At 39.7% G+C, this 27404-nt stretch overlaps 4 protein-coding genes and 1 pseudogene across 5 annotated transcripts; 2 read left to right on the top strand and 3 right to left on the bottom strand.

The window, feature by feature from the left end:
- The first annotated feature begins 176 nt into the window (after window positions 1-176).
- On the top strand, window positions 177-825 carry LOC148911439 (neuropeptide FF receptor 1-like; annotated as a pseudogene).
- A 2062-nt stretch (window positions 826-2887) lies between these two features.
- LOC148911438 (neuropeptide FF receptor 1-like) lies at window positions 2888-3859 on the top strand. The gene has a single exon (XM_089029377.1). It carries the CDS (start codon window positions 2888-2890, stop codon window positions 3857-3859), a length of 972 nt encoding a protein of 323 aa, XP_088885503.1.
- A 4141-nt stretch (window positions 3860-8000) lies between these two features.
- On the bottom strand, window positions 8001-13442 carry LOC148911437 (uncharacterized). Of its 2 annotated transcripts, XR_016119741.1 has the most exons (3): window positions 13292-13442; window positions 8154-13183; window positions 8001-8045 (listed from the first exon to the last, which is right to left on the bottom strand). XR_016119741.1 is itself a non-coding variant. In XM_089029659.1 (2 exons), exon 2 carries the CDS (start codon window positions 13111-13113, stop codon window positions 8353-8355), a length of 4761 nt encoding a protein of 1586 aa, XP_088885785.1. In that variant the 5' UTR covers window positions 13114-13183; window positions 13292-13442; the 3' UTR covers window positions 8001-8352. The 2 variants fall into 2 exon arrangements, 1 of the variants encoding a protein (XP_088885785.1); XM_089029659.1 differs by having other exon boundaries at window positions 8001-13183.
- A 6-nt stretch (window positions 13443-13448) lies between these two features.
- Window positions 13449-18956, bottom strand: LOC116289259 (transmembrane protein 26). The gene is made up of 5 exons (XM_089029660.1): window positions 18640-18956; window positions 17181-17328; window positions 15926-16120; window positions 15097-15222; window positions 13449-14553 (listed from the first exon to the last, which is right to left on the bottom strand). Exons 1-5 carry the CDS (start codon window positions 18858-18860, stop codon window positions 13978-13980), a joined length of 1266 nt encoding a protein of 421 aa, XP_088885786.1. The 5' UTR covers window positions 18861-18956; the 3' UTR covers window positions 13449-13977.
- A 4338-nt stretch (window positions 18957-23294) lies between these two features.
- Window positions 23295-26506, bottom strand: LOC116289258 (uncharacterized). Its single transcript, XM_031696154.2, has 2 exons — window positions 26350-26506; window positions 23295-25335 (listed from the first exon to the last, which is right to left on the bottom strand). Exon 2 carries the CDS (start codon window positions 25327-25329, stop codon window positions 24532-24534), a length of 798 nt encoding a protein of 265 aa, XP_031552014.2. The 5' UTR covers window positions 25330-25335; window positions 26350-26506; the 3' UTR covers window positions 23295-24531.
- Window positions 26507-27404: the final 898 nt, after the last annotated feature.

Raw genomic sequence — 27404 nt, 5'->3', positions numbered from 1 at the left:
AAAGACACCATTCGAGATCCTAATTGCTAACCTCAGTGTAGCTGACGTCCTATCGTGTTGCTATAACTTTAAATACCTTATTTACTTCAACATACCACGTCCAAAATGGTTATTGCAAACTTGTAGTGCCATTTTTCTCCAGTACCCAAATGGTGAGCGTGCTACAATGACGACTATTGGCAATATTCCCATGTCGATCCATTGTTCATCCTTTCAAAACCAAGCCCTCCACCAAGTTAACGTATTCCACTGTGGCAGGACTGTGGCTCTGTGGCAAATATTTGTCTCATTCCAGATTATTTAGTAAGGGAACAATATCAAGGAAGGTGTAAAAGAAATCTGGCCATCAGAGCTATTAAACAAGGTCTACACAGTCTCTTTATTCGTTGTGCAGTACATGATACCTTTGACTATTATCGCCATCTCTTACACTAAGATCATCTTGTATTTAAAACGAAACAAAGTTCCCCAGTGTGGTTTAACCAGTGACAGAATAAAGCAGCCTCAAAATGACGCGAAAGAGAGACATGGAAGTCATCAAAATCTCTCTTATTATCGTACTTTTGTACACTATTTCTACCTTACCAATTCACATGGCTTGGATACTCTTGATTGTTTTTGAAAGCAACCACATGTCAAGCTTGATTTTTAAGTTTTCTCCTCAGTTGTTATTGCTTCATTCCTGTTGTAATCCCTTCGTTTATGGCACAATATCTCGTGAATATCGCTCTCGGATTCGTTCAGGTGCTTTGGAGCATTTTATGTTGCGTGTGCAAAATAAGGAGGACTCAACGGGCGTGTTACAAACAGAACAAGGGCAAATGAACAATGCCTGTGAAGACTTGGAAATGATTGAGATAAAAGGTTATGTAAAAAGAGATAAAGCTGCAACCGAACCTGCTACCGATCGACCGACCGAAGAGCGAACCAACAAAGCAACCATCTAACCAATCAACTGAACTAGGAAGATAACAAAGCAATGACCAAAAGCGACCGAGCGACCAAGCACACTACGTAGTGTCATCGAACATAAGTGAAGAACTAAACGCTATAATCGAATGAACTAAACAAAAGCAACACTGTAATGGCAAATAACCTTAAAAACTTGAATTGTCAGGTATTAAGATTAACTTTCTTTGATACAGTCAATGCAAGAGAAAATGAACTAGTTGATATTCTCTTGGTCAATGTCATTGACGTTGTCCACCGAAAAAAGACATTTATGTACACACCTACTTGCATGAACGTTGTCATACGAAAATAGAACATTACTGATTTAGTGGGATAGGAATTATATCAAAAAAACAAAAGAAGATCACTGAAGCTGAACTTTTTCTTTTGTCTTTTAATGTATTCCTTTCTCACTAAATTACAAATGTTCTATTCTTGTATGACAACCTTCTTGCAAGTAGGTGTATTTACACCGTAAGACAATTACACATATAGACTAAAAGAAAAAGATCGCGTCAGCCTGAACTTTAAATCAGTGTAAAATTCAAATACTCGTGAATCGAAAATCCAGAATGCTCCGCCCATTTAGTGAGGATTGAAGATGGTTATAAATCTATTTCAGCGTTTGTTTCCTGCCAGAACGTTTGAGGAAACACATGATATATCTTTTAGTCTAAATGTCTAAAAGTGTAGATGTGTAAATGTGTAAACGTGTAAATGTGTAAATGTGTAAATGTGTAATGTGTAAATGTGTAAATGTGTAAATGTGTAAATGTGTAAATGTGTAAATGTGTAAATGTGTAAATGTGTAAATGTGTAAATGTGTACATGTCTTTTTTTTCGGTGAACAACGTTAATGACATTGACTGTATATGCAATATATATATATATATACACTTGATTGCAGAAAGGTTGTAGTATACATTTATACAAATACCTAATTTATTCAGTATATTCAATGATATGCAAAACAGAAAACTCGCTTTATTTATTATTTGTTTCATTCAATGAACGTCAAAATATTTTATTCTTGTGTTTTACATCTTACAGATTATAAATCAATTGGTTTTGAGAGTTAAAAAGTAGAATTGCAAAATACATCTCATTAGGTATTTGTATAAATGTATAAATGTATACTACAACGTTTCTGCAATCGAGTGTGTGTATATATATATATATATATATATAAATATATATATATATCATATACAGTCAATGTCATTAACGCCTAAAGGCTCGTGAAATTACAAGAACTTTCAAAACATTACTTGTGTCTATTAATTTCCAAATTGTACTCGAGATCGTGCGATTTCCTATACTAATTGGACAGTTACCTATATGGGATTAATGAGAAGCTGTATAATTAAGATAGCTAATAAGGGATTTATAGAGCAGATGCATGTTACGTCATTACCGCCATCTTGGTTGACGATAACAAAGCGTTCCTCATTAGCTTCTCTCGTTTGATCAACCAAGATGGCGGCTGTTAACGTTTCATTGTTATTCACATCTCAAGGGATTTTGAGTAGCATCATTGCACACACTCTATATATGTTTGCAACTTTAGTCAATTAACTTTTCCAAATTTTTCTCTGGTATTTTCCAGTCGAAAAATATAGATTTTTTTGGGATCAAGTCGACTAACTTTACAATAAAAAATGAAAAGAAAATACAAGGAAAAGTTGTACTTTGGAATATGAGAACTCCTTATTGCTTCCTTATTTAAACACCAAATTAATTACTACTTATTTCTATAGACAGCTGGCTTCACAAGTTGACTTTTATTCAAATCCGCTTTTTCGTGGTAACAGCTTAATTCAGGCTCCGACTCTGGTACTAATAATTGCATTAGGCTAAGAATCATATAAATTGACGAAGCTGTAATAATTACATTGCAGTCAGTCTGAATTATAGACACTGGTGCCAAATGTCCCACATGGAAGAAGAAATGGCGAATGACTCGAATTCTTCGTTCAATAGCAACAGTTCTATAGTTTCTAACTCTAATCAAAGTTATTCGAATTCAAATGACCTAGAATGGAGAATGAAACTTGGTATTGGCATAACCATCTTTGTCGTTGCTGTTATTGGTAACCTTACGGTCCTTGTGGTCATTTACACTACCAGAGAACGACGAAAGACACCATTCGAGATCCTCATTGCTAACCTCAGTGTAGCTGACATCCTATCCGTGTTGCTATACTTTATAATGTATTACGTCAACATACCACTTTCAAAATGGTATTGCAAACTTGTAGGGCCATTTTTCTCCAGTACCCAAATGGTAAGCTTGCTTACCATGACGACCATTGCAATATTTCGATGTCGATCCATTGTTTATCCTTTCAAAACCAAGCCCTCCATGAAGTTAACGTATTGCACTGTGGCAGGACTGTGGCTTGTGGCAAATATTTGTCTCTTTCCAGTTTATTTAGTAATGGAACAATATCATGGAGGGCGTAAAGAAATCTGGTCATCAGAGCTATTAAACAAGGTCTACACAGTCTCTTTATTCGTTGTGCAGTACATGATACCTTTGACTATTATCGCCATCTCTTACACCAAGATTATCTTGTATTTAAAACGAAACAAAGTTCCCAAGTGTAGTTTAAACAGTGACAGAATTAACCAGCTCAAAATGACGCGAAAGAGAGACATGGAAGTCATCAAAATCTCTCTTATTATCGTACTTTTGTACGCTATTTCTACATTACCGAATCAAATAGCTTGGATAGACATGATCGTTTTCGAAAGCTACGATATGTCAAGCTTGATTTTTAAGTTTTCTCTCGAAATGTTGTTGTTTCATTCCTGTTGTAATCCCTTCGTTATGGCACAATATCTCGGGAATTTCGCTCTCGATTCGTTCAGGTGTTTTGGAGCATTTTATGTTGCGCATGCAAAATAAGGAGGACTCAAACGGGCGTGTTACAAACAGAACAAGAGCAAAGTAACAACGCATGTGAAAACTTGGAAATTATTGAGTTAAATGGTTATGTAAAAAGAGATGAAGCTGCAATCGTACCTACTACACCGACCGACCGACCGATCGACCGAACAGCGAACCAACAAAGCAACCATCTAACCAATCAACTGAACTAGGAAGATTAACAAAGCAATGACCAAAAGCGACCGACCGAGCGACCAAAGAACTACGTAGTGTCATCGAACATAAGTGAAGAACTAAACGCTAATCTAATGAACTAAACAAAAGCAACACTGTAATGGCAAATAACCTCAAAACTTGAATTGTCAGGTATTAAGACTAACTTCGACTAACTTTACAATGAAAAATGAAAAAAAAAAAAAATGAAATGAAATGAAATGAAACGAGATGAGATGAGATGAGATGAGATGAGATGAGATGAGATGAGATGAGATGAGATGAGATGAGATGAGATGAGATGAGATGAAATAAAATGAAATGAGATGAAATAAAATACGTTGGAATAAGAGAACTTCTTCTTATCGACCCAAGCGGAACTGCTTCCTTATTTAAACACCAAATTATTTACAAGTTATTGCTATAGACAGCTGGCTTCACAAATTGACTTTTATTCAAATCCTCTTAATGGTATTAGGCTAAGAATCATATAACTTAACGAAGCTGTAATAATCAGTCTGAACTATACAAAATGTCCCACATGGAAGAAGAAATGGCGAATAACTCGATAGCAACAGTTCTATATTTTCTAACTCTTATCTTATTTAATTTGTCTTTTTCTTCAGGTCTGTTTCCTGATAACCTTAAAGATTGCACGTGTAATTCCTATTGTTAAGAAGGGCTCCCGTACTTCTTTATCCAATTGTCGCCCTATATCACTTCTTTCAAATCTAAGTAAATCCTGGAAAGACTGGTTAATAATAGACTTTTCAAATTTCTTAACAAGCGTCTAGCTTTTTCTGATTATCAATTTGGCTTAAGGGCTCAGCACTCTACAACTCATGCTGTTCTCTTAATAATTGATAAAATCTATAAAGGTATTGAGGACGGCAACTTTTCTTGTGGTATCTTCCTGGATATACAAAAAGCTTTTGACTCTGTCAATCATCAAATTCTAATTAATAAGCTTGAAAAATATGGTGTCAGAGGCATTCCTCATCAATGGTTTTCTTCTTGCTTATCTAACAGAAAACAGTATGTTCACTAGGCAGTATTAATTCTGAATATGAGTATGTAATTTCTGGTGTCCCACAAGGATCTATTCTAGGTCCTCTTTTTTTTCTTCTTTACATTAATGATGTTACTTCTTGTTCTTCTCTCTTCCATTTTCAATTATTTGATGATGAAACCAACTTATTTATATGACATAAAAATCTTTATACTCTTGAACATCTTATCAATGAGGAATTAGTTAAAATTGATGAATGGATGACTGCCAATAAATTAACTTTAGATATTCCAAAATCAAATTTTATAATATTTCATCCACCGCAAAAGAAGATATTCCCGATCAAACTAACTATCAATGACAAATTTCTTAAGCATGAATCTTGTGTTAAATATCTTGGTATGTATATTGATAGCAATCTCAATTGGAAGTATCATATTAAAGTGATCTCAAATACGATTTCAAAAAAACATTGGTATTCTATCAAAAATCAGGCATTATGTTTCTTAAAAAACTCTAACTACGCTATATTATTCATTAGTTTACCCTTTCTTAACATATGGTTTGATCCTTTGTGGAAATACCTATCCAACCTCTTTAAAAAACATTACTAGTTTACAGAAAAGAGCACTGCGCATCATGACATTTTCTAACTTTGATGCTCATTCCAGTCCTCTTTTCAAAGATTTAAATTATAATCCCCGCGTGCTTTATAACTGCACAGAGCACGCGCGCGCGTTTTCTATTTCTTCAATAAATAACTAGACTGCCTGTCATAAGAATTAAATTAAATAAAATGGGTCCTGATACAGGACGTTGCTACTAGAAATAGATTTAAATATCCAACAATCCAATAATGAGTGAGCGATAAAAATTGCTACAAATTGCAGATGGTATAAAAATGAGGAAAAAATACGAACGAATCAGCGGACTTTTAGCTTTTGCGTGCGGGGTGGAGGGGGATGGGTGCACGTGCACGCAATGCACCCCACTTGATTACGGCTATGATGTGGATAATCCAAACAGAACAAAAAAAAAAAAAAAAATTGCTTGAGATCGGCCTCTCCAAAAGTAAAATGGGGGAATGGGTCGAGTATCGCCTTGCAAAGACTGCTGGGATTGTTACTGGGGACGTGTGTTTGTTATAAAGATTAATAGCAGGATGGCAAGCATTTTATGATAACGTCAAACTCACTTCCATGATGTTTGTGATTTACGTCGTACCATCCTCGTGAACTGTTATCGCCGCGTCTACACCGAATTGAAAAAACTTATCGGGTTGAAAAGATAGAGGATATTTCATGGGCGCGCGGAGATACGAATTTTATCTTCGAGTGTTCAATTGATATCTCACGAGTGAGCGCAGCAAAAGATCTAAATTGAACACGAGAAGATAAAATTCGTATCTCCAAGCGGCCATGTAATGTTCTGTGTATTATATAGATATCGATGAAACTTAAATAAAACAAAAGCTCAAAAATTCTTTATTAAAATACGTTACTATGTCAACAGCGATATCTTCACGTGTGAAAGATATGGTATCTTCCACTGGTGAAAGATATCAAGTTTTCGACACTAGAGAAAACCTGGTATTTCATCGACATCTATATAATAAGTTGAATTATCGTAGCTAAGACCGAGGGGTTTTCTGGTTAGATGATGTCCAGAGTATTGCTTGAACTCAAGTCGAGAGAGGCTAGGACCTAGCTCTGCGATCCGTCTAGTTTTTGTCTTTTTTCCGGACGGATGTCACATTCGCCAGTCACATGCATGCTAGCTAGTATATACTTGTTAAAAAAATGCGTGTCATTCAAAATAAAGAAGACAGAGATTTAGATAGGTTACGTATTGAGGACACAATTGTTTTAGCATATATCAACTTGTGTACAGAGTAACTTATTTTTATACACTTATTTCAATAAAGTTAGTCCCAAAAATCTAGAAAGCTGTGATCCCTGAGAATCATGGGGAAATGTTTTATATCCAACAAGTAAAGCTCTTGACACAAACTGCAGCAGTTGAGGATGCTCAGAGGAGGTTAACTTGTAACTCGTAGAAGATCTCAAGTCCATCAACAGTTATCAAGCGGTTGAAACATGTAAAATGTATCTACCCCATAATCCTTGCCGGTCTTAGCTTTGTAGCTTTTCAGGTGACTAACTTTATTGAAATAAGTGTATACAATAATTCAATAAAAACAAACAGAAACTTTTAGTTTCCGTGACAAATTCACGCAAAACTTTTAGCAAAACGTTTAGGCCATACTTCGTTGCCTTTTTGATATTGATAGGAATGGCATTTCCTTTCATTTTTTCAATTTCCTCATCGGAAATTGTATCAAGACGATTGCCGGCAGATGCCATTTTTGTTGCCGACTCAATATTCCGAGATTCAGAGGTGAATATCGTACAATATTCACCTCCAATTAACCAATGAGCGCGCGCGTTCTTAGGAAGTACACAAGTTGCTATATGCTAAAGATGATAATTCTGGCATGGAGAGTGTTGGCAAAGTGCTTTGTTAATTTTCGGTAACTTGAAATCAATGGGCCTATATCACACGGCGGCCCTGTTTATTCTCATGAGAAAAAAACCTTTGTCTCCCCAGCATAAATTAATTCTCAAGCGCTTGAATTTGAGGCTACGTGTGAAGGAATATATTGTTCAATCCAACATGGCTGCCGCGTGAATATGCAAAATATTAGCCACATTAACAGTTTACCCAGAACACCCTAGGGTCTTGCCTTCAAACATGTAACCTTTTCGCAACACTTTTTTTTTCAATTTAGTGTCGTTGCGATGGATACCTTTGTATAGATGTACAAATTTACATCTTTCCATCGTAAAAATAATCGCATCTTACGTAAATACATAAAGTTTAATCTTTTAAAAACTTGACGAGTTCTTCAAAAATTGGCATAGTTGAAGAAAGAGATGCTTCTCGATGTCTGATAGTATTTTATTCTACAACGATGATAGAGTCCTAAGATACAAATATATAAAATCTAAGCTAAATAATAGCACTTAAAGTAAATCATGTATAGATAAATGTGAAGTAAACGATTACACATATAATAAATGGAAAACTTACATAAATAAAGATATACTGGTGCTGAATAGTCTTGTATTATAGTTCTGTCCTAAAACGTAATCTTAACGTAAACAAGATGGCCGCTCCTACTGAGCCGGTCAGCGGTATCTAACTCGTGTCCAGGCCCTAGTGGCCAGTAGAGAACTCTTCATCCCCCCCAGTCCTGGAATCTTTGACTGGGCAGTCAGAATTACTGGACTCAGTTTCTAACCCAGGTGCCTGTCTCGGGTTCATAGCGCCGTGGTGTCCTTCTGTCACGTGTAGGGCGTATGTATGGAGGTGCCTGGGTCAACGGGTTTTCTGGGGGACTGACGTCTGGTTGTGGTCCCTCGGTGGCTGGTGGTTGGGGGTGTGTGGGGACGATGGGTTGAGGAACGTTTGGGGATGTGGCACATGGTTCATCTTGTGGTAGCTCACAGGCCTCTTCAAGTGGTCCCTTGTCTGTGGGTATCAGTATGTGCTCCTGCTCCTGGCTTCTTCCTAGGGACGGCGGCGGGGATACTGTCTGCTGCGGGACTGTCGGGTGGACTGGTGTGTAAGCTCTCAGGAATCGACGATTGCGCAGTGTCAGCCGTCCCGATCCGTCTACTTTCACTCTGTATTGGTCGTTCTTCATGGATTCAACTACAAGGCCAGATCGGTCCCACTTAGTTGGGTTTGGGCCATGCTGGTTTTGAAGGAAGACTCGGTCGCCAGGGGTTAGTGGGCGAAGTGGTCTCGAGTGGATTCTCAAGGACTCGGTTGTGCGGGACATCCTTGTGCGCAGGGCTTCTTCCTTCGCTATCCAAGCCTGACGCCATAGTGGTCGGACGTTGGGGTTTGAGAACTTTTCTAGTCGACTTACAAAGGTAAGTGAGTCTCGTAGTGGCCGACCAAAGATTATTTGTGCGGGTGATAAGTTGCAGTCGCGGTCGGGCGTGTTTCGCAGCTGTAGGATTGCACGCAAGAAGCGGTCTTGGTCGAGGTTCCCGGTTGGACCAGTGTTGGACATTAAAAGTCTCTTTGCTGCCTTAACAGCAACCTCCGCTCTCCCATTGGACTGGGGGAAGCTTACTGAGGACACGCGGTGTCGCACGTTCCAGGAGCGGAGGAAGTTTTGAGTGTTACCTGCTGTGAACTCTGGGCCACCATCACTCCCAAGTTCCTCTGGGACGCCGAACGTAGCGAAGAATCTGCGTAAATGATGGACCAGGCCTGCTGATCCTCCTAGATCGGTGCCTGCTGTTGAGCGTAGAACCTCTACCCAACCTGAGAGGCGGTCTCCGTCGACAAGGTAGTGGCAACCCCCGTGGTCGAAGAAGTCTGCAAAGATCGCTTCGAAGGGGGTGGATGGTGGTGGCGAAGGTAGAGGGGGTGTGGCCGCTTGTGACGGGGCATTGCGGTTGCAGTCGGCACATCTTTCTCTGGTGTCCTGAATGTCCTTTGATAGCCCAGGCCAGTAGACGATGGCACGGGCACGCTGTTCCATCGTGGAGGCCCCTTGGTGGGCAGCGTGGAGGTGCTGGAGGATCCCTTGGCGTAGGGAGGAGGGAACAATGACGCGGTCGTTGTACAGCAGGACACCTTCTTGGATATAGATGGATTCGCTGATTGGGGAGAGATTGGTTAAGGTAGGGTCTTTGCTGTCTATATTGCCGTTTTGCTCGAGGAGACGGAGAGCGTGGCAGAGGGATTCATCTTTAGCTGTTTCCTGTGCTAGGAGGGACCACGATATTGCACTGAGGCCTTGAGCGTCTTCGCGGATTGTAGACATCAGCGCTGATTCTGCTAGGTCAGGTTCGCTTGGTTTACCGAGTGAGTAGTGGTTCTCGGAGCTCGATGGTGAGGGGTGTCTTGAAGTGGCGTCAGCGGCGTGGTTGGTTTTCCCGGGTCTGTGGACAATCTCGAAGCGCCACGGTAGGGTGCGCTGCTTTAGTCGGAACAGGCGGGAGTTCGATATTTCGTCTAGTGTGCGGTCACCGAAGATTTTTACTAGTGGCTTATGGTCGGTTACTATCACAAGGTTGTCACATCCTTGCGTAAAATATCGTGTTTGTTCGAGGCCCCAAGCGACAGCAAGTGCCTCACCTTCGACGGCTGCGTAACGCTGCTCTGCTGATGAAAGGAATCTTGAACCTGCTAGCGTGATTTTCCATCCCCCTGGGCAGCAGTCTGGTATACCGGAGGGGCAGTTGCAATGTTGCTGAAGCAGGAAGTAACCGATCCCGCGGTTGGACCAATCAGGCCGTAGGCAGGTGCGCCGTTGCATGTCAAAGATTTCAACACCTTCCCGGATGGCTTCTACGATGACTTCTTTGGACTGTTGGAATGCTGCCTCCAGGTCTTGGGACCATGTGAACTTACATCGAGGGCTGAGAAAAGGTTTGAATACGGCCATTGTGTCTCGCAACTGTGCGTAGTTCGCCACCTGGTTGACGAGGCCAAACCAGCTCCTGATGTCTGTCGTTGATTCTGGGGAGGGGAAGTCGCGGATGGCATCCAGGTACTTGGGGAGCGGTTCGATTGTTGCGTCCGATATCTGGAATCCCGCAAAGCTGACACTTTTCCCTGCAAATTGAAACTTATCTGGATTGAGGACGATGCCGGACTGGCCGATTCTGGTCAGGAAGTCAATCGTTCTCCACCAATGTTGTTCCAGATCGGTGTCGTGGTGTATGGTGTCATCTACGCAACGTTCCTTTCGTTCAAACTCCGAGAGGATGGTACTGAAACGGCGATTGTATCCGTCTCCTGAGGACAGGAAGCCTTGCGGCGCCCTGGTGTATCGCCAGCGTCCAAATGGTGTGATAAACGTGGTGAGATGGCGATCTGATTCTCGCAGTGGGACGCTGTGATAACCGTTCCAGGCATCCGTGACCGTCTTCCACGTGTTCTTGGGGATGCGTCGCGCCAGGTGGAAGGGTGACTCAGTGGCGAAGGTTTCGCGTTGGCAGAACTTGTTAAGGGGTGATAGGTCCACAGTCCTGCGGGGTGAACCGTCGTGCTTCCGAGTGACCACCATGCGGTGGCACCAGGTCACCGGTTCCCCATACGGCACTCGCTCGACAACACCGAGTGCCTCATCGCGGAGGAGGTCCTCATAGACTTTCTGCTGCCAATGGACAGGTATGCTGGCTGGTTTGTGACATGCCTTTGGTGTGGCCTCTGGATCCACATGTATCTCAACTGGAGGTCCTGCCATGCAGGGCAATGCTCGATGAGGGCAAGTGTTGAAGGTTGAAGATGCGTATTGTTCGAGGAGCCAGGCTTTCATTCTTTCATTGTTTTCCGGGGTGCACGGAAATGGTAGCTCGTTGGGGCGTTGTGGTGGGGCTGTGCGCAGAGGGCATGAACACGTTGTGTCGTTGGCATTGGGTGGCGTAGTACAGCCATCGTTGATAAACCTACTGGCGTTGATGGATGAGGGTTGTTGTGGTTTATGGACGCTGTCGTGGACGTGTATGCCGTTGAGGGGTGTCTTTGTGTTCTCTCTGGTAGGGAAGTGCTCGCCCAGTAGGTCGAGGTTGAGCAGTGACTCGTAGGACAGGTACATGTCTCGCACGGAGCTGCTTACATACACCATCGAGCGGCAGGTTGTTTTGGCACCGTCTCGTGAGGCTGCTGTTAGTGTGGCAAAGAACGCACCCTCAATGGCGATAGGGGAGCGGTTGGCGGCTGAGAGGCCAAGACTGACTGGTCGCAAGTCATCACGGGAAAATCCACAGGCAGTGAACTCCTCTAGGGACCAGAGGTCTGATTGTGCGCCAGTATCTGCGATTGCAGATATTTTTGCCTCCTTGTTAAAGCAGTGGTTGTGAGATCGGTTGTTTGGTCCGTCAACGGTGATGGTGACGGACACTCTGGGGTGTTCTCTGAAACGAGCTCTTCTCCATTCGCCCTTGGAGAATATGTGATGCTCTAGTCTCGTTGATGGGGGCCTATGGATTGTACTATGTGTTATGGTCAGGTCCCGTTTATAGTGCTGTCTTCTTCGGCGCCGATGACTGTTGTGGGTGCTGTGTACGCTGACTGTTGTGATTTGGGCGATAGGCTCAGATTCTAGTGCCTGGATGTTGGCGGGTTTTTGGCGTTGCTTTCGTCTTCGGGCCCTGTAGCAGTTTATGCACACTTGATGGGGCTTGGTGTTCCATCCTCGCGCTCCTTCTGTAAAGGTTTTGAAGGGACTCTTACAGTCGGGGCAAGTTGCCTCTTTGGCTTGATCTGGATGTGATGGGGCCGCAGAGGGTTGTGTTCTTCGTTGTTGCTGGAATGATGACATGCCAGAGAGGGTTGATGGTGGGAGTGCATTTCGGGCCATTTCTTTGTTTTCCACCAAGGCAATAACGTCGTTCACCGCTTTCTGCAGGATGTCTTTGGTCCCGAGTACCTCGCGACGTATGTCGGGGTCGTAAATGCCGTTGAGTAGGACGTCTCGGAGGATGTGGTCTGTATAGTTAACGGTTTTGCCGCACTCGCACCGTGTGCTGTAGGCACAGGTTTCGGCCTTTCCTCGCGCCCGAGCTGTGAAGGCACGGAATGCCTCGTCGCGTTCCTGATGTAATTGCAGCAACTCGGTGCGTATAACGCACGTGGCAACCGGGATGACGGCCAGTGAGCGCATAGCAGAGAGAAGATTTCCGAGGGATTCCGATGTTGCCTTGTGGTTGGCCTTTAGGATGCTATCTCCCAATGCAGGTCCAGCACACTGAAAGAGCTGAGATGGGGCTGAAGCATCGTCTATGCCAGAGCCAGAGCGAAATACTTCCCAACGGCGGACGAATACGTTCCATTCCTCTATTGAAATGCCGATGTCTACTTTCGGCCGATCTAGTTTCGGTCCTCTTGACGCTGGGGCCTGGAGCGTTGTGGCAGTGTCTCTGTGTGCTAGCCCATGGTTATTTAGTAGTGCAACGGCGACGGCGTCTGTGACATCCTGTGTCTTAAAGGTGCAGCTAGGAACAGAACATTCAACTACAACCATGACTCTATCATGAAGAAAGAGATGCTTCTCGATGTCTGATAGTATTTTATTCTACAACGATGATAGAGTCCTAAGATACAAATATATAAAATCTAAGCTAAATAATAGCACTTAAAGTAAATCATGTATAGATAAATGTGAAGTAAACGATTACACATATAATAAATGGAAAACTTACATAAATAAAGATATACTGGTGCTGAATAGTCTTGTATTATAGTTCTGTCCTAAAACGTAATCTTAACGTAAACAAGATGGCCGCTCCTACTGAGCCGGTCAGCGGTATCTAACTCGTGTCCAGGCCCTAGTGGCCAGTAGAGAACTCTTCAATAGTTACGTTGGATAGCGTTTACGTACAAATTTAACATTTTTCGTCGTATAAATGTCATGTCAACCTGCAAGTTTAATTGCTCCTGAAACTTTGAACTGGTCGCTATAGAACGCCTGTTGAACGTTCTGTAGTCGCCATTTTTTCACGATGTTCGTCGTAAGTTTAAACCGTTCTCATGATGCTCATTTTTTTCAATAGACCAGTTTCGAATTCCAAATATACCGCTGTGTTTCTTGATTAATTACAGACACATTTACACAGGGTTAGCCTCGAGTTTGTGCAGAATATTCACGTGTTCCAGTCAAGGTCCGTCGAGTTTCAAAATGTTTGTATTGTTGAAGTTGTGCATTCTTTACTTTACCGTTGGTATTTGTGAATATTGTGATATGAGGCCAACCCTGTGCAAATGAGTCTGTAATCAAGGAACACAGCGGTAATTTGGAATTCGAAACTGGTCTATTTGGTATAGTCATGTTGAATTAATACTCTTGTAAGTACAAATTTAGACCCTTTCCGACCATATTTTACGTGTGTCAACCTGCTAGCTGAATTGCTCCTGAAGCCTTAAACTGGTCGCTGTAGACTGCCTGTTGAACGTTCTGTAAACGCCATTCGTTCTCACGATGTTCATCGTAAACCTCATCCTCACCACTACAGGTCAAGATACATAGCCTGTACATCAATAGGCTCAGCGCGATAGCATTTTTACATGTAAAAAATATATGCATCTCGCTTATGACGCTAAATTTGATTATCAATACCAGTCTGAGAACAAGAAAAGGTCCATCTTGCATCAGTATCCCAGCTAGAATACCAAAGATATCGCCATGAAGTAACATCTCTCGCCTAGATATCTCTTTCACTTCGCCTCGTGCGGTTGTGATAGGATTTACTTTACGTTCCCGAACTCCCTTAAATCCCTTCCCGCGATTATTCAGATCCTTTTCCGTTTGTCGTCTCTTCATTCGGAGACGCTGGATGTATTTTTCTTTGAGTTCATCATCACTGGCATTTATAACTGTATTACCGTATTTCGTAGGGTTACCGTACTTGTTGTGGGAGCTGATCTTTCTGTTGAAGACTTCCTCTGCCGAGGGTTCTGTATCGACCTATAACCACATAACGGTTCTACTTTAGCTTTTCTACGATAGAAAACTTGTTATTGCTAATCACGCACCACTGCAAGTCAGGGGGTATCGAGGTCTCGATTATTGGGGGGGGGGGGGGGGGGGATGTACCATTTTCCCGCCAAATCCAAAGGAATCCCGCATGAATCAATAAAGTTTTGTTTGGCGCCGAAAGCAAATTTTTGGGGGGTCGGGCTCCCTCCGTCACGCTAGTGCCGCAAGTACAGCAGTGAGGCAGCTCATATTGGGGTCAAACTGAAAACCTGTTATAAGGGAACGTTCGTTCGTAGAATAATGAGGCTGATGCGATGATGTCGTTGCTGTTATTGATAATGATGATTGGATATTCATTTATTGATGTTGTTGGTAATGATGATGCTGATGACAATGGTGGCAGCGGCGGTGATGGTAATGATGTTGTTGATGATGATGATACTAAATAATGATGATGCTAATGACTATGATAATCGTCATAATCATCATCATCATTAAGATCGTCATCAGCATCATTATTATTTCTGTTACCTTGTTTGCAGTGATCCTAATTTGATTGTCTTTACCCGTTGTTGCCGTGGTAACGAGTGTAAACTGCAAAAGACTCCAGGAATAGACACCAAGCACAGCAAACGTGATATCCCCTCTTCCAACCACCTACAAAATATCCAATGAAATACAATCGAGTTGATATACTTTAACAACGAACCACAGGCAGCCCAGTGAAGGTGCTGTTTATGACCAAGGGAGAACCTAGATAGACTCAGTTGATGTAATGTATTCAGAAAATATATTGTATTCTAAGTGCTATCCTATTGATGAACATTTCACAAACACCACCAACATGGCCGCCAGTTTTAACTCTCTTGGGAATTAAGAGGAATTTTTTAAAAGTAATGAACAATAATGGGAAAAAGCGCCAAAAACTAGACTTTCGTATGAGGTTTGACCCCAATTTTCGTTTTGGGTTAACACTCAAAACCTTTTTTAAACAGTTAGAAACTGATGTACTATGATAAAATGCCTGTTTGAAGCGGTATTTTCAATTGTACAAAGATGTTTTGTTGCATTTGTGTTAGAATGTTGCTTTGTCAGGCTTTTTTATAGAAAATATATGGGAAATAAGCAAATGAAGGCCTAAACCTTATTTTCGATTCAAATTTTTGCTTTGGGTTTACACTTTGATTCCACTTTCATCGGTCATCTCCACTTCCAAACAAGTTTCTGAATAACAAGATTTTAGCCTTGTACAACAGCCTTTCTTCAAGAAAATAGTTTTTGGCGCTCACTGCTTGAATACGAAAAGAATTCTCTCTTAAGTTCTTTCTCAATTTAATTTTTTTTTGCGAACTAGCAATACCTTGTCCTCTTCAAACACTTCGAACAGTTCCAAGATGTCAGCGGCTGTTCCTACGTATCCTAGCAACAGAGCTGAGAGCTGGTCACGTGTGATGTCTCCACGTGGTAGGAGCCAACGCCCAAGAATGATTCCAATGATGAGTCCAAGCTCACATATCTTTTTCTGTCTGTTGAGCGTGTTTCCTATGCTCAGACACTAAGAAAGATAACAAAATCAAATCAAATCGACTGGTTTACAATTATAGTATAAAAGCAAGAGAATATGAACTAAGAGAAGAAATCCCCGCGCCTCATCATGTGCACACTTTGATACTATTTTTAGAATCTTTGATGCTATTTTTAGAATCATTTATTTGATCGTTTGTTTTTATGCACGCGCATACTGCGCAAGCTCTACCCTGTTTGCTCATGTTTTTTTCTTCAGCGTAGAGGGCTGAAGATTCTATATATAGCATCAAACGGTGCCTATGATGGTTAAAAGCATGAATACTAGTTCATACTTAGTTCATTTTCTCTTAATAGAAGACTATCTTTGGGAATCAAGAGTGATGTTGGGTAATTTGATTCCTGGATAATCATGCATCGCATGTGAGTAGAGTTTGTTAGGTCCCCCTTGATTCGAGGGTTTTTTTCTCCGGATTCTCTAGTTTTTCTTTCGAATTCTCCGCTAAATTACAATTCGAACCATAGTAGCCATGCCCTTACTTAGATCAGCTCAGAAGCTCTTTCAGAGTTTGATTTGTAAGTTAGCCATGCCTAGACTTTGATCGGCCAGAGGTTGTTTCAGGGTTCAATCTTTGAGCTAACCGCGCCCTGACTTAGATCAGCCCAGAGGTTCTTTCAGGGTTGGATCTGTGAGTTAGCCATACCCTGACTTAGATCAGCCCAGAGGTTGTTTCAGGGTTGGATCTGTGAGTTAGCCATACCCTGACTTAGATCAGTCCAGAGGTTGTTTCAGAGTTCAATCTTTGAGCTAACCGCGCTCTGACTTAGATCAGCCCAGAGGTTGTTTCAGGGTTCAATCTGTGAGTTAGCCATATACCCTGACTTAGATCAGCCCAGGGTTTTTTCAGTGTTCAATCTGTGAGTTAGCCGTGACCCGATTTAGATTAGCCCAGAGGTTGCTCTAAATTACTACGCCAACGTGCCTCGTGGTACTGAATGTTGGGATGGGGTCAAAAAGATCTACTATCTCTCGACCCTCATTCAGTCCCACAACGCTCTGCACCACGAGGTTATTGACTTTCATGGCTTACCCCTTCCGGAGAAGCAGCAGTAGTAGGAACAGTCGAAGTGCTATCGCTTTGTGGTACAGCGGTTTCCCTGGCGTGGTAGAGGTCTATTTCTATAATCCACACGATTGGCACCATCGTCAACATGTAGAAGAAACAGCTCGGCCAGAAACTAGAAGAAGTTGACGGGAATAAAAAAGGAATTTAGCCTTCGTATTGAGGAAGGGGGGGGGGGGGGTGGGGGTGGGGGGAGTTGTAAGGGGAGAGGGATTGGGAAGGAAAGGAGAGGAAAAGCCTGCAATGATCCTATAGAGTAGGTGCACGTTACGTCATAGCCGCCATCTTGGCTGACGATAACAAAGCGTTCCTCATTAGCTTCTCTTGCTGGATCAACCAAGATGGCGGCTGCTTCATTGTTATTCATATCTCTAGGGATTCTAAGTTACATGGTTGCACAAACTCTATAGAGCATGTGCAAGTTACGTCATAGCCGCCATCTTGGCTGACGATAACAAAGCATTTCTCATTAAGCTTCTCTTGTTAGATCAACCAAGATGGCGGCTGCTTCATTGTTATTCATAACTCTAGGGATTTTTATTCACAAGGCCGCACACACTCTATTGTGTCAGCGTTTTTCTTCTATTCGTACTCCTGGAGTTCCGAAAATCCCTATCAAAGTGATAATTTAAAAAAAAAAAACTTAACAAATACAGCCAAAAATATATAAGACAATTTTCTTTCAAAAGACATCTTTTCTTCGAGTAGCGCAATTTTAAAAAAATTCGGAAGTTAAATTTCTTCAGGTTGGTTTACTTCAGCATCCTTTCTTTTATATTCCATTTATAAACAATTTTATAAATGATCTTAAATAAAGAATTTTTTAAAAAAAAGAACTCTTTTTCCTAAACATTACATTTTATAATCGTAAAATGAGTTGCGAAATAATATGAATAAATTTCAAAGGAATAAAAAAATTATTAACTGGTAATTATTCTTTAGCACCACTTAATTATGCTCAATCGTTTTATATATTTAGAGAATTTGAGTAAAATAATTATCCTAAATCAATCCTTCTTAATGAAATATCTGGATTTTAAAAAGCAGAAATTTTATGAAGCAGAAAAGTAGCGACATACACCAGCCCTTTAGAGTATTAAAGTAAACTCTAAGCGGCTAGCTTCAAAAGCAATTGTCAACAATGAAATACCACACAAGACAGATTTTCATATTTGAAGTAAGCAAAGTCTATTAGAATATGAAATTTAACCAGAATTTTTTCTCGTTTCGCTTTGAATTGAGGAAGTTAGGGAATATATTTTTAACTGCCGAGCTTTTGCAGTGATTCAGTTTTGCTTAGTTTCGTCGTAATGCTTAAACCATGATTGCGGAATGTATGTAACAATGAACCCACTTGATTTATAACTTATGAATTCAAGAAGTCCATCGCTAAGGAATAGAAATATAAATTCCATGGTTTACTTACTATTTGTATTCGTGTCCTTTACGAACCACAAGAGTGTAGCACATCTCTACGAGAAGGCATAAAATCCCTATCATAAGCCACCAGTAACTCATTGCCTGTTTACAATGAGCAAGCACCCAAACGCATAGAAAGCCATGAATAAAGAATATTACACGAGTAAGTACAGCATAAAATATCGGTAAAAGATCCACTATTCGTCTCATCCACGCAGAAGCCTTCATCTTGGTAGAAAACAAGAGAATAATTCGTCTAATCAATCTTTATTGATTGCTTCTTGGCTTATAACAAGTCGCTCCGGTCTAATCGAGTCCCATAGGAATTCACCTAATTAACTTGCGTGATTTCTAATTGTTTTTTGATTGGTTGCTAGGAGATGTATAACACCTTTTGTTGACCTTGTGACGCATCGGGGACTTTTGTTTGTGCACAATTAAGGAATGTGTCCCTTTGTATAATTTGAACTGCAGAAAATATTTAAGAGTTTTTCAAGCCAAGTTTTTAACCCCCAAAAATGGCTATACAGACACTAGATTGCCCTTTGAAGTGTATTTTCGTGTCTCAATTGATAATAAAAATCGATATTTTTTTTGTGTTACTTTTTGTTGTATTTTCTTTTATGTTTTGCTTACCGTTTCGACCTTTTTATTCCTTTAATTTACTTTCTCTCCTTTTACTTCTTTTTTTCTTGTTTCTTCTGTTCACTTTTCCTTCCTTCCTCCTTTTTTTTTCTTTTCGTTTTTTCTTTATTTTTATGCAGTGACCCTCCACGTCTTTTGCTCCATTTATCAAAGCAAACTTTAGAATTTAGAGAAGATATTGTACGGAAAACAAACCCTATACACCTACATTGGTTCTGAATTAAAATATAGGATAGTACGTCATTGGTGAACAAAAATAATGTCTCGTACAATTACAAAGTACTTATAGGCTATTTCATTGCGTTGTTTCCCTGATTTACTATCGAGGAATTCACTATCATTTGCTATGCTTTCCTATCTTAGATGCATATTTAAAAAAACTAGACCCTGGTTCCAGGGTAAGCTGGGATACCTGGAGGACCTGGAGGACCTGGAGGACCTGGAGGACCTGGAGGACCTGGAGGACCTGGTTTCAACATGCATGGAGTATCTGGTAAACCACAGTTATCCCAGTAAAAAAGACGCTAGGACGGGTGCGGGGTCGTGGGGAGTGGAGGGATGATGGGGTCTTAACCTGGCATTTTTTGCCAGAGGTAGAGTGTGTGTAGACTGTTTGTTTTAAACCATAAGATCACTAGAACTACAACAAATTTATTCACAGGATCGGAAGTTAGGTATTACTTCTAGATGAAATATGGGTCTGTGCAGAAATGCTGTTGTTTTGACATGGATCCAAAGAATAATAAAGTGAATATATTTTTTTATTAAAGCTTCAAAGAGCACAAAGTAGTGAAAATCATTTTGGATAAAAAGTGTATGCCAAAAATTAAAGGTATGGATAAAAATCAGTCCAAATTCCAGTTCCGTCATGTCCATTACATTCCTATTTTTAGCATACGTAATTCAAGAGGCAGTCTCTGTAAAAGCGGCCCACTGCTTCTCGGGTCAGAAAATAGTTTTCCCTCAAACTTTTACCATAGAAAGGTAATTACTAGTAAGTAATGAAAATGACTTTATTTTCTCGAAATTCATCAAAATGATTTTTTTACAGCGCATAAATCCTGGACCACCGTTATCGCTAAATTTGCATTTATTATCAATTGAAAATTGCCCGTATTTAAGTCGTCACTGCTCGCAAAATATTAAACGCTGGAACAAACTATTATTTTTCCTGACTTTTACATTCATTCTAGTGTCAAAAATAAGCAAAATTTTGAATGTTAAGTAAAAGGGAAAAAAGGAGAAAAATAAGTATTCATACCCATTTGACGGCTTTTTGAAATCAAGACAAACCCCCCCTCACTAAAAAGCTTTTTTCTCCCAAGTCCAGAACGGGTTACTTAAGTTTTTTACTTCAATCTACTGATCAAAGGTTGATAAAAGTGGATTCATAAAAAAATTTTGCGCTTTTTACGTATCTTCTTCACAGCAACCTCGGACTTTTCGTGTTTTTACCAAAATGTCTCATGAAATATGCAAATTAAGTACTGAAATAAACTATAACTAACCATTATTACTTGCTTGAATTTTACTATATCCGGTGTTAACACACTAAATATGATCTTATTTTCCATTTTAAACTACTTTGAAGTAAAATCGTCTCCAAAAAATACGTTATGATGGCGTTTGACGCGGTATATGAACTGTTTTGAAGTTTATGCAAATTACTTCTTGATAATGTAAACTAATTTTTCTAAATTATATTTTTCAAAACTATATTTCTTTTTTTTTTTTTGTTGTCTTGAAATAACTTAAAATTTTCTATTTTAATATATCTGATCTTCTTAAACAGCCCAAACTAAGGAAAATAGTCAAAACGCAATTTATCTACCACGACGAAATGAACAATGAGTGATTTTAATAATACGAAATCCAAGATTTTAGTTAATTTGGTAAAAATGTCCGTATTCAATTAATTTAGATATGTCCAAGCGAAAAAGGCCCCATAAAATACAATGTTATGATGCGTTTGGCGAGGTATATGAACTGTTTTGAAGTTTATGCAAATTACTTATTGATAATGTAACTAATTTTTCTAAATTATATTTTTCAAAACTGTATTTCTTTTTTCATTGTCATAAAATAACTTAAAAACTTGCCAAAAAGCATCTATTTTGATATATCTGATCTTAAACGGCCCAAACTATAAAGGAAAATAGTGAAAATACAGTTTATCTACCACGACGAAATAAACAATGAGTGATTTTAATACTACGAATTCGAAGTCCAAGATTTTAGTTAATTTGGTAAAAATGTCCGTATTCAATTAATTTAGATATGCCCAAGCGAACGTTTAGAAAAATTTCTCGCTGTAATCGCGCCTAAAGACGATTCGCCTCCTCCGTCCCTTCCTACCCCTCCCCTCAAAGCGCTGCTACGCAGACTATCTAAACGTTCGCTTAGACATATCGAAATTTTAATTGAATGTCAACTTTTGGAGCTCTTGTAGCCTGGTTTTCCATGTTGTGTTGAAGAGAGGCATGCCTTAGTGGGTCGCCAAGGCTAAATTTTACAGGGCTTTCATATATTTTGCTACGAAGTTGTCTTTAGGCGCGATTACGCGGAGCAATATTGCGCTGTTGTATCACCGTTGCGAGTCAACATGTAAGCTCGTGCTAAATATGGGATGGACCATTAGAGACGGGCATTTTGGTTGCATGATATTTATTTTTTTGGGCTCAACCCTTGCACGTTATATTTTTGCGTACAGTTAGATATTTTCCTTCTAGCAGAAGATGTTGCACGATGTTTTTTGAGGTTTAAGGTGGCTGCCTACTTTTGAACGTTCGATTTGAGCCCACGATGTGCGCGCGCTCAAAAACCGCTGAAAAATCTACAAGATTTATTGAAGAACCATACGCGTTTTGAGCTTCAACAGGGCAAAACCCTCAAATTTTGCACGGGACTCTATATTTTTTGATAGCTCATTCGGAAAAACTCCTAAAAATCTAGGTTATATCAACATTAATTTAGGAAAAGTTTAAACAGGAACACGTGAAAAAATAGATTTTTGTAGGGATTTTTGTTCGACTTTATGAGATTTTTTAAGAGCACCGAAACTATGACAAATCAATGTATCTCTCTGTCTTTTTGTCGAAAATATCCATGTATTATTGTAGAATGATTGATTAGCCTTCGTTCGTGCAATCATATAGTCTGCAAATAACTATTATCTTATTAATCTTAATTTTTTTCTAATCACTTCCGGTGGCGCAATTTTTACTCCAAAAGCTCGTGCGTAGGCTTCCATTAAATGCTGATTATCTCGAAAACGATCTCGGGACACCCTATTTTTCTTTTCAGATTTGGAATCAGCATTAAATTTCAATTCGGAAAATCGAAGTTTTAAAAAAAGCTTAAATCAATTTCCAAAAGTAGGTAGTCACCTTAAGTGTTGCTCGATATTTTTGGGGGGATTTGATTTACGCAACCCCCATCAACTAACTAGTGGCCCGTCCTTAAGATCCCGCTTTATCAGGTGTTGTTTTGATAGATCCCTGAATAGCTCTTGAATCGCGCATCTTGCAAAAACCCCAGGAAATTGTAAAGAGCAAGACATTTTTACGAAATTAACTAAAATCTTGGACGTAATTGATCACTTGTCTTTAACCATAAAGTTGTTTATTCCGTCGTGGTAGATAAATTGTATTTTGACTATTTTTGTTAGTGGGGGTCGTTTTACAGAGAAGATCAGATTAAACTCTGTGCCCTTGGTAAGGTCAAGTACTCTGCTTAGCAGCTTTCATTTCTCGGTCCCAAATCTTTCGGAAGAAAAAGGTTACGTACGCAGATGTAGTAATAAGACAGGAAGCCCAAGCCCAAACTATCCGACAACGAATGCATTCTGGAATTTGAGTAGAGGGTTGACACGATCAAGAAGAAGGAGGTTTTACTATACTACTATACTAACTGACTAATACCAAGCTGGAGGGGGGAGGGGGGGGATCAAAATGTATAGAAGTTGCACCTGTTAATTTTGCTTTAATAACCTATTAATTCAAAGCTAGACAAGAGAGGTCCGCGTGCAACAGCTTTATTTTTCTTTGAATTGTTTACAATGAATTAATTAGATAAACATTAAAGTAAACATTAATAAGGGCAATAGCTTACAAAGATTAAATATAAATTGAGTTAAAAATGCCTTTAAGCCAGATTACTGATATGAAATTAAATAGCTTATTTGGAGTAAATACAAATGCAAATAACTTTTTTTTTTCTCTTTTCTTTTTTTTTTTCTTTTTCTAATTCTTTTAACTTTCTTAAAGTTCAATTAATTTTTTATGTCATTCCTAAGGGAATTCCACACTTTTGGGCCTTAAGGGAAATAGTGAGAGACAGCTTAGAAGCAGCTCTAGTGTTGTATTTGTGAATGCTATTAACATTAGTAAAAAAAAACAACAATTAAATAAAGATAGTAGCAGCTTATCGTCATTAAATTTATACATGGAAAAAGCAGTGGCATAAATAAAAAGATCAAATAGCCCTATAATATTCATATATACGAATAAAGAACTTGAATGCTCATGAAGGTTGAAGAGTAGATTAGTAAGTGTTACCTCATGCAATCAGACCACTCCATAAATTAAGAATGGATAGATCAAGGAATAATATAAAGTGATAAGAAATAATAGTATTTACATAATAGCGAAGTTTGGAGAGAATCCAAAACCTTTTTTTCTTTTTGACAACAAATTCAATGAATCAATACAAATGTCAAGGTGCTTACTGTTGATTTTCACCAGGTAAAGGCTTTTCGTTTTGAGTGCACAACATAAATCCGTGAAACTACTACTAACTATTTAGCGCATATAAATATTTTATTAGAGTACAAACACTAAAAGTGTGCAACACTTTGCACTATTTAGAGAAGAAACTGGAATGAGTTACTATAAATAATTCTATATCTTATACTTTCTGCGTTTTTATACTACCTGAATCCACGTCTGAGTTCACCTTATCACTGTTCACCTATGTATACATGAAAGGTACAAACCTAAAGTGCCCTAAAGTATCTTAGATAAAATCTATGCACATGAAATCTCATCTTCCGATTTTTCAATCTCTCCCTTCTTCCTTTCTTGCTTGTTTCCTTGCTTTGGTTGCTTAGTTGCTTGGTTATTATACGTGGCTTTTGGTTCGGCTTTCATTTCTATCAATGCGGTTTCGTATGACGGATTATCCTTTCCCAAGATTGTCTTCTCTGTTCCAGTTCTTTTCTCTTTTTCTTCTTCTTTTCGTTGAGTCACTGACGGAGTTAGTCAGATCGGAGCTTGCGACTGGGGGGGTCGAGAACATTAACATCTTCTTCGAAGAACTTGGCCAGAAAGAATTCTCCAACTTTGAGACGGATAGCGAGGACACTCACAAGAAGAAACAACATGATAACAGCTAGGACATCGTAACAGTCGGTGTTGTTTTGAATTTCAGGTGTGTTACTACAAGTAGGAACTGAAACCAGTCTGTACGCAGCTACAACAGTTCCTAAGGCGTGTAGGACATAATTCTCGATCGAGTAGAGTAGCAAGGTTATTTTATAAACACAATATTTCGGGTTATATTGTGGTACATTCTGGACGAACTCTGGAATGAAGTTTAATGTGAGCATGAGTGCAGCAGACGTGATATGTTCGAGTATATACGCACAGTATAAAACTGTTGTTCTCACTTGAAATTCTCTGGCAAAAATAGTTATCAAGTCGTAGATAATTACCAGTATGTTAATGAAACACAGCTCGTAGAAGTACTTTTTACGATAAAGATGACTGTCGAAGGTTAACTTCAAGGCTGAAGAAGGGTGCCATTGCCTGGCGAAGTTGATTAGACACACGGATGTAATGCTGACGATTACAAGCCAAACTGCAGACATTATTTTTGGTTCAGGGTAAAGAGTGAAATCTTTGCATGGGATTTCCATTTTAAACTCTCTGAAGAAGCAGTCACATAACCACACGGTGTACAGGATCAAGAAGAACAATCGGCCAAGAATTAAGATTACTACCCACGTTAAAAATTTTCGATCCAACATGTCTCGTAGTGGTTCCCACAGATCCATTTCGTCCTGTTCAAATATAATAGCACATTAAGTGTGTGTAGTTATGTTTAAGGTGAATAATCTATCTGTAATTTTTGAATTGGAAACTATTTCCGGATTTCAAGTCGTGAGGGACTGGGTACCAGTCTCTTAATATTGTATGATAATAATAATAATTATAATAGTGATAATAATAATAACTTAAACCTTTAATCTAAATTTAAACCTCTTTTCCTAATTGTACAGGGGAGGTTCAGGAATTTGGGGTCGGGACGCGTGCGCGGTGGGGCGGCTCTTCGGCTTTGAACGAGGCCATACAAGTTGAACTAATTTGTAAATTTTTATTAGATTTTATATCCTGTGTTATAGTGTATTTATAAGTTTATGTCAACATTGCCCAGGCTCGAAATTGTTGAAATTGGATACTTGAATATTTTACACACTACACCGAACCCGGGGCGCGCTATCACCGCTACACCACCCGTACATTCCTAGTTATGCTGAGTAGTTGACTCACAAAAACTTTCGCTTTCACTTTCATAGAACGGTGTCTCGGTTCCTGCAAATACGCCATGATAGTTTGGCTATCAACGAAATTGACTGTGTCTGGACTGAAGATTTTAATCGATTCAGTACAAACGAAGAACATACTGAAAAAAGGTTTTAACTATCAATTAACAAAGCATTTTGAAAAGTTTCTCTCCTAAAATAGCTTTCAAAAATGTCGATTGTTTTTTTTATATCAGGGTCGTATTCAAGACAACGTTTCGTTTCCAAAAAAAAATTTTCAAATGTTTTCTAATTCCATAGTAGTCTAGTGTGCAGAAGACAAAACTCAATATTGTCTATTTCCAGTTATTTTGTATAAAATCATAGTAGTGAATATCAACAAACCTGGATACTTCTAATTTGTTGTTAGTGTTTATTGCACGGCAAACGAACGAAAAAAACGAAAAGCGTTTAGCAAACGAATGAATTTTATCGAATATGATACCCATCAGGTTTATCGAAATATATTAGGAACTAGAAACACAAAGTTACCTTGAAATGCTTGCTTCGAATGTTGAGTCTGAAAATAAACGATGTGGCCAGTTGTAGTCGCCGAGATTCAGTGTCAGGTTCGAAGAAATCAACCGAATTTATGCGTAAGTATTATTGACAGATTAGCAACGATGCCGCCAATTGGAGCTACTGAATTTCAATATTCCAAGAAATCCACCAAAATTATGCGTCACCAGACGCACAGGTCACTTCCTATAGTGATTCTAGGAACTACAAACCAATCACGACAGTGGCGGATCTAGGGGTGGGTTTTGGGGGTTGCAACCCCCCCCCCCCTCCCCTATGAGAGCCATCGTGATTTTTTTTATTTTTTTATTTTTTTCATGACAGGGGTGCCGAACACATTTCACTCGCTTTTTTTTTCTATACGCTGTGTGTGGGACCTGAAACAACCATGCTTGCCTGCAGCAAATAATCGTCTTCCTAACCCTTTGGTCTGCTATATCTCTCCACCACCTCATTCAATGCTACAACCCCCCCTTCTATAAAATCCTGGATCCGCCCCTGCACGAGACCCGGGGGGGGGGGGGGTACTCCCATATATGGACTATACGGGGATGATCCGCTGAACAGGGTATGGTTTTTCGAGCTTCTTGTCATAAACAGGGTACGCAATTTCACTCAAGTTCCAAGTTCTTCCTGAGCTTCCTGTCATATTCAGGGTTTCTACTTTCGTATTGACCGAAACTGGTTATTATGGTCGTAAAAAAACGATACGCGAGATGACATGATAATTGAAACAGGAACTCAGTGCAATTAATTATATCTTTTGTCGTAAACAGGGTCTACAAATTTGAGTTTTTTTATCATAATCAGGGTACCCCTTTCAGAATCCCAGCGGAACACCCCTACTCAAATTCTGGCGGAGTACCCCCCCGGATCACGAGACTTGTTTACAAGCTGACGCTACATCAGATCATTAGCATACTGAACATATTTATCGTTGGTTTTAAAAATGTTTTGGTTCAATCAGTGGCCAACATGCAGTGACATGTTTTAACGATTAAATGCTTTAATACACTGGTCCTCAGTAA

Source organism: Actinia tenebrosa, unplaced genomic scaffold, assembly GCF_029948245.1.
Source record: "Actinia tenebrosa isolate PJP-AT-01 unplaced genomic scaffold, QUT_ActTen_1.0 PGA_scaffold14__42_contigs__length_11649687, whole genome shotgun sequence".
Lineage (NCBI taxonomy): Eukaryota > Metazoa > Cnidaria > Anthozoa > Actiniaria > Actiniidae > Actinia > Actinia tenebrosa.
The sequence above is the reverse complement of the archived record's forward strand: the minus strand, read 5'-3'. Positions and strand labels throughout refer to the sequence as shown.